This window comes from Crocodylus porosus, unplaced genomic scaffold, assembly GCF_001723895.1.
Source record: "Crocodylus porosus isolate Cpor-Errol unplaced genomic scaffold, CroPor_comp1, whole genome shotgun sequence".
Classification (NCBI taxonomy): Eukaryota; Metazoa; Chordata; order Crocodylia; family Crocodylidae; genus Crocodylus; species Crocodylus porosus.
Window position 1 is genome coordinate 15,151,583 of NW_017728928.1, and position 7,288 is coordinate 15,158,870.

Sequence of the window (7,288 nt, forward strand, 5' to 3'; positions counted from 1 at the left end):
ACTTGGCATGTTTCCTCCCTGTTCTTCCAGCATGTGGGACAATGAAGGTGAGGAGGCAAATGCAGCCTCATGTTTTTCTCATAAAGTACCCTCAATGGGTTCTGTGTCCTTTCAGCTCTACCAAGCCTGACATGGAGCTGCTAGTCTTCAGTACAAGGCACATCAGGAACTGTAGAGCTCCCCCTCTCCTCCCAACTGACTCTTACCAAGTGTCAGCTCCCCTAGCCCACATGGCCAGGACCAGCACTTGGAAATGAGCACCAGAAGGACTTGTCATTTCATGAGATCAGTAATTAAAGCATGGTTTGAAACTCAGAGGTGCCCATTTCCCATGCAGCCTACTGGGGATTCAGTTAGCTGGGGCTTGTCTGCTCTGCATTGCTTCATCTTTGGAGGCTACGGAGGGTGATGGGAGATGCTGCCTAAATAATCTCAGGGACTGAGCAGAAACAGAACAGGTAGCAGTAGTCTAAGCTCATCTGCATGGCCCCACCACTGTTCTGAAGGGGTCTCTTGCCTCGTGTGTCTGATTCTCTACTGATGGAGACTGATGAGAGTCCTTTCACATTGGTCTGGTACCAGCCACCAGACAACAGGGAAGCCTGGGCCTGGACAACTCCCCCTAGCTCTCCAACACCATGGACATGGAGCTGCTAGTCTTCAATACAAGGCAAGAGCGCAGCGGTGTGTACTCCAGCCCACATCCACTTGTTATATGTGGGTTTCTATCGACATCCTCTGGTCCTTTGGCTGAAATCCCAGGCAAAGACAGACATGGGGGTACAGAGAGAAACAGCAGCCCCTACCTTCAATGGTGCCCCACTTTGTTTTTCTTCCCAGGATTCTTCTTCCATTAACCTGGTATTCCTGGTCACTGCCCACCACCGCAAATGGAATCATTTCCTGGAGAGACAGAAGTGGCACTCACTGAACAGCTCCATCCTGGGAGCCAGCAAGCCGACCAAACTGAGCAAAGTCTGTGACCATTATCACCTAGACAAGCAGCAAAGGCTCTGAGGGGGTGGCTGTCAAACAGTTACTAGTTCAGTCTTCTGCCTGGCCCATGGGTGCTTTCCTCCTAGGACATGCACAGGGGGAGGCTGTTTTTACCACAGATTTCTACAGAAGGGTCTCCTGGTTATCTTGGTGCTTCCTCTGCACTTGAGCAATGGGGGCAATGCATCCTCACACTGGACAAAGGACGCTATAAACCCAGCACCACTGCAGCCTGCTAGGCCAAGCCAGGAGTCAGAAAGTCTCCCAAGTGGGGAGCAGCAATTACTCATAGCTACATTTAACACAGCAGAAGTGAAAACAGGGACCTGGGGCCTTGTAAAAGCCAGGCAAGGGGCACAGGGCATCAGAAATGCAGGGCAGGTTCTGACACAGCACTGCTGGCACACACCATCCCATGGGGCCCTTCTGTTGCAGCGGTGGGCATGGACACACATCTGCTAATGCACCTCAGTCCTGGCTGCTCCGTTCCAGTAACGCTCTCTCTACTGTCACGGACCTCAGCTGGCCATGAAAGTGGAGGTGCTCAAAGAGAAATGCTCTTCTGACAACAGATTCCCCAGCCTCCCTGACAGCTGTTCCCAGCAATTAGACAAACACTATTACCTGAAGAGCTTGTGGAAAGAGCAACAGCATGAAGGGGCTCCTTCACCCATTTATTAAAGGTTTTTGGAAGATTAAAACACAGGTGGAAGCTGCAGTCACACCTTAAAAGGTGACACAGTCTGGAACCAGAGTTGGTCTCTTCACAGCCAGACTGACCCTTAATAAGGCAGCTGGAGGCACATAACAGCCTCAGCCCCACAAGGGTCTGGTCTCTTGATCTGGTGTTGGGGATCCAGAACCAGAGGGAATGCTACTCTCTTCTACCTCTTCTCCCAGTGGGAAGGTACAGCAAAAGCTCAGCAGTCTACTGCCACAAGGGAAGGGCTCAGCATCCTGCCTGTAAAACTCATGAGAATGGGGCATTGGCATGAAAAAGCAGGGAAACAAGAACATCAGGACATTTTGGGGAGTGTCCCAATATTCCTATGGCTTTGGAGGTGTAGGTCCCAATCCCAGAGCATTTTGGCCCAAAAGCACAGCTGGGGAAAGCACCAACCACTTACTCTGAACTTCTCATTCACTAGCCGGTCCTCAGGGTCTTCATCAAACTCCTTCTGAGGATACACGTCAATGCCATTGGCAAGAAGGTCGGCTGTGATCTGAGAGAGGCAGAGAGAAAAAAAATCAGATTTCATACCAGAGAGGACCAGCAGAGAAGCAGTCTCGGAGGCACTGTGGTATGACTCTCAGCCTACCCAGCAAACACTTCCAGGCAGCACCCTGGGTTGTTCTAGGATGCTAGGAAAGCCCCTAGCCTCAGTCAGGTTGGAGGAAGCCAGACAAGGTTGCTTTATCCCTCCCTGCCTCCCTCCATAACCCTAGCTAATGGGCGTGTTTCAGTGCTAAACCCCACCCAAAATATGCCCAAAGTGCAAGCAGCAAAGTCCTGAGAGACCCTCACTCTGCTCTGGAGCTGAGCAGAAGGACAGATTACGAGCACAAGCCCAGCAATCCCCAACGGCTAAGTCTGGCTGCCTTACAGTGCATTTGCAAGTCACTTTCCAGAATTTGTTCGCTCCTTGGAAGAGAAACCAGAAGCCACATGGGGACAGGCACATCTAAGGCTTGATGAGCTGCTAATGCACATATTTGTGTTTTCTATCCAAACCCATTATTATCTCTTTTAAATGTAGGGGTTGAGCCTGGCAACAAAACCATGTGCAGGAAATTGTCTCATGACACAACATGCCTCAATTCAGCTGCACAAAGTAGGAAGACAACAAGGCCCCCATAGTCTCAGCTACTGCCATCCTGACTGGACTCCAAGGACCTCCAAAGCTAGTTCAGACTGCAGGGACTTGGCAGCCATGCTTAGTGGTTGGGGAAGGAACTACAACTTGGGCACAGAAGGAGGAACATCATGCATTGATTAGCAGAGTTTGTTACCATGGCTCAGGGAAGGTAATGCCACAAGCAAATAGGCTAAAACAGCCCTGAGAAGTCCTGGCCAGACCAAGGTGACACCCAAACCAAAAAGGGCTTAAAAGTTGGAATGCAGCATTGGAAAGGCTGCAGCGGATGAAAACTTTTCAAGGGAACCTTGCTTCAAAACCTGATGTCCTGGGTACCACCAAAAGCTGGGGAAGCTGTGCATCCTCCCCTTCCAGACACCTGACTCGCCTCCCTCTGCCCCCACTTCAGGTCCATGTCCTTGAGGCAGAGGTGATGCATACTGGCAGGAGTGGACAGCGGAGTGTGGGTCCTTGCTGCAGTGCATCACTCCCTCCCCAACACGGCAAATAGCAGGTCACCCAGCTCTGACAGGGCTCCTTCCCACTGGGAAGGATTTCAAGAGCATGGTTATGAGCAAAAATGTAAAGCAAGAGTCAGCTTCTTTTTTCACTTATCTATTACCTGGGTCAACTATTGGTCAACGGCGATCTTTGCCACCCAACTAAAGGCAGACTCCAACTGCACATCTGAAATAACTAAAGGGACGATGCCCGCTGATTGAAGTGGTTCCTGCTTCCCTGATAAATGTGAGTTGAGTTCATTAACTGCAGAAGCAGCTCAGTAGCGCAAGAGCCAGCTGGATTCTGCTGTGCTTGACGCATCATCAGCATTGTCAGCTCAGTTCCGACAGCACGAGCTTTCATTACCAGGGACGACAGCATAGGCACAGAGAGGCCAGATGGATCGTTAGATTCCAGACTAAATGTGCAGCTCTAGCAGTCAGACAGGCAAAGAGAGGCACCCTCGCCTCGTGACTTCTAAACGGAACAAATGATCTGGGAGAAGTCATCAGGAAACACTAGTGTGTCACCCCTGACTGCCACTGTTATAACCCTCTCCAGCCTGCACTAGCTTGTCCCATGTCTCCCAAGAGCACAGGCAGTCTGATCAACTGATTAACCCCAAATTCTGGCTGCACTTCCAGGTCTCTGCTCAGCCGGGTGCAGATGTGGGACCAGCTGTGAAATTTGGATCCGACCCCCTAGTCAAGTCTGAGACTGCAATTCACAAACCCCTCCCACACACACACCTACCAGCAGGCCAATGACGTTCACCAACAGGGCAGCTCACCTCCATCTGTTGTGTTGTCAGAGTAAGGTCCCAGCACGGGCAGGTTCTCTGGCTCTCCAGCACCCTCCCCACCATAATCTATTGTGCAGAAACTGGATTCATCCCCAGAGTGACTGGCTCCTGTGCCCAAGGTAAGGATGGGAACAAACTGGGAACAGCTTTGCAGCTGAGGCTGGGGCAGATCTGAGTGCAGGGGTTAGCAATGCAGGACCCCCCCCCTCCCCACACTGTATATTTACACTCTCCTGCCATACATAAGTAGTGGAGTCTGGCTTGCTTTTAAGCGGTGTCACTGCCAGCTATTTGCTACCAAGTGCAAAGCTCCCCTCCAATGGGACCTTTATGGGTTAATATTAACATTGGACTTGTGGACACTAGCCTTCTGGAGCCTTTTCCCAGCCATTTACCACCCCCAGCATAACCCAAATTCATTTCCCTTCTGCTTGGGGCTCACAGCATTCCATGTGGATATTTATGGAAAGCTGGCTGAACTATTGGCTTTGGCAATACCTGGGCTATTCATGCTCAAAAATGCAATTCAGGCTCAAGAAGCAATAAGCCAAGAGGTGATCGGTGGCTTGCTTATTTTTGCAGCAAATGCTGAGCCCATCATGCCTGTAGCCACTTCATTAGTTACATGAGCGGGCTTCTTGCCTTTTATCGAAAGCCAAAGCAAGTGCCCCCGCCCTCCTCAGCACCAGGCATGCATGCTGCACAAGGAAACCACAGGCCTCACTGGAGACTGAAACAGTTCCTTTCAGCTTCCCCACCACCAACTTCCAACCGCTGCGAGCAGGGGAATTTCATGTTTTGCTTTCCCTGTAAATCTCTCCCAGCTGAACTCAGCAGACACCCATGCATTTTTATCTGGTTGCTGTATCACTGCATGATGCTGCACAGTGATGCTGGCTCCCTGAAAAGCCATTTCAGGGCTCTGCATACCACAGCACCAGCCTCCCAACATAAGAGTGACTTGGAAGGGAGAAAAAAAAAAAAAAGAGAGAGGAGGAACAAGCCTCAAGACCAAGGGCTTGAAATTTATTCTGAGCTGACAGAGATCCAAGAGAAACACAAGGAACTGTTTGGAGGCAAAGGCCCTTCCTTCTGCCACATGGGATCACTCAGGGCCGCAGCCCAAGGAATGCTCTGGGCTCCCAGCCAGCAGTTTGGCTGTACAGACCTGGTGGGGAGGGGGGAGAAGGGGCAAGGGAAGCAGTGCAGAGCGGAGAGTGGCTGCCACCCCCTTACCCTTTGCTTGAAGTACTCTCTCTCCTCCAGCGTTAACGTGTCGGCCTTGGCAATGACCGGGACAATGTTGACCACTTTGCTCAGGCGTTTCATGAATTCAATGTCTAGTGGTCGGAGTCTACAAATGCAGCAGGAGAGAAAGGGAATCAGATTTCAGCAATTAGCATCCAGAAGCTGTTGGGAGAGGGAGCAATTACCCAGTAGAGAGAGGACATTCGAAGGAGAGAAAGGGATGGGGAGAAACTATGCATCACAGAAGAAGAAACAGTTACTTTGAAGCATGGGAGTGCATCTCCGTCACACATACACACATTTTGCAGGCAAACGCTTATAACACTTTCCTTTCTACTTTCAAAGTGCCAGGCTATCTCTTATGTTTCTGCTTTCAAAGTGCCAGCCTATTGGTTAGGAACCCTTGCAGTACCCCTGTGAAGCTGGCAGGGGGGCTTTTATCTTCTCAGGGATTTTAAGCCAAAGAGGACTTTAAGGAATATGCTGCAGGCTGCACAAGTCCTTGGCAGAGTGGGATCAGCACTCGTACATGCCTGACTGGGCTCCATCTGCTAGGCTGAGCTGCTTTCCTTGTGCACTGGGCCTGGGCAGAAAAGAGTGACCACTGGCCACTGGATATTTTCATATGTCCCTTTGCTTTCCCATATCACACCTGGTTTCAGAAGTGTGCAATGAGACTGAGGTGGAATCCTGAATGGAAGCCAACACATGGTGAAATTCATCCCCATGCAGACTAAGGGGCCTGTGAATCACTAGCTTTGTAGTGTCCCATCTGCACAGGGTTGAATTTTACCCCACATGACACCCCTGTCACTGCAGGTTACAGAGAGGAACCGATTCACTGCCAGAGGGAGCAGCAGATGTGGAACTGGCACTGCAGTTATCGCAGGCATAAAAATGTCATGAGGGCAAAAACGAATCAAAACACCCAAGTCTGAAAAGGGTTTTAACCTGAATGATTTTCTTTGTTAGGAGAAACTGCCCTTCGAAAAGGCTCTGGCCAGAAGCCTCTTTAGGATCCAAGGGCTGTGAGGAGACATGACTACAGTACACATCGGTAGAGCCATATTAGCCCAGTAGCTGGACTAGGGTTAACTGCAGCAGTAAAGTCAAATGGGCCATCCAAGCTCATCTGTGATCTTGGGGACATACTCAAGTTCCAGGCCTGCCCTGAAACCTAGGACACTGCATTTTCACTGGTACTGGTCCCTGGACTAAGCAGTTTGGGTACTAAAGCTATTCTGGTGCATGTGGACTGAAATCACACTTCTAGACTGCAGGGCGAAGGTGCTCCCAAGAGCAGCTGCCTTAATACCAGATGAGCAGAGAAACAGAGCAGGTGCCACCCACCACATCAAACCCAGGGACAAGAGATCAGCAGTGTTCCTTCTGGCTGGAGCGCAGCTGGGGTCCCAACTTGCCCCCTGAAGAATGACAATGATTTGGGTGTTTTGATGTACAGCTATTTTTGTTGGCCTAAGTGAGGCATGATCCTGGCGCCTCCTCTGTCTGCCTTCAGCATGTGGCCAGATGTGCTGCTGGGGGAGAGCAAGTCACTGCCCTGGGGCAAGCAGGACCTGGCTTGGGGAATGGAGGGTCAGGAGCACACAGAGTTAGCTACTGTAAGGAAGAGAGCATCGCGCCATGTCGAGATGCTGGGAGCACAGGGGGCATTGGCATAAAGGAACAACAACATTTAATGCTCTGGTGCTGGAGGAAGAGTCCAAAGGAACCCAACTGCTTGAAGCCAGCCCAGGCCCAGGTGGTGTGGCCAATGCAGTATTCGAGACACAACCAAGAGGCCTGTGCTGGAGCCAGAGGGAACAACGGTGATATGTTCTCTAACCCTTCACAGTAGTTAGCCCTCAGCCTCCACCTGCCAGGT

General features: G+C 50.8%; 1 protein-coding gene and 1 long non-coding RNA gene across 4 annotated transcripts in view; one reads left to right on the plus strand and one right to left on the minus strand.

Moving 5' to 3' along the window:
• Positions 1-7,288, minus strand: part of SEPT9 (septin 9) — a 245,154-nt gene that overhangs the window by 6,137 nt on the left and 231,729 nt on the right. For all 3 annotated transcript variants that reach the window (XM_019542692.1, XM_019542693.1, XM_019542694.1), the window contains 3 exons: positions 5,392-5,509; positions 2,124-2,219; positions 807-903 (listed from right to left, as the gene is read on the minus strand). In XM_019542692.1, coding sequence (XP_019398237.1) covers positions 807-903; positions 2,124-2,219; positions 5,392-5,509 — 311 coding nt within the window. The remainder of the gene's footprint in view (positions 1-806; positions 904-2,123; positions 2,220-5,391; positions 5,510-7,288) is intronic.
• LOC109315128 overlaps positions 5,516-7,288 on the plus strand; it is a 3,101-nt gene continuing 1,328 nt past the window's right edge. The window contains exons 1-2 of the long non-coding RNA XR_002102432.1: positions 5,516-6,742; positions 6,808-7,286. This is a non-coding gene — a long non-coding RNA (uncharacterized LOC109315128). The remainder of the gene's footprint in view (positions 6,743-6,807; positions 7,287-7,288) is intronic.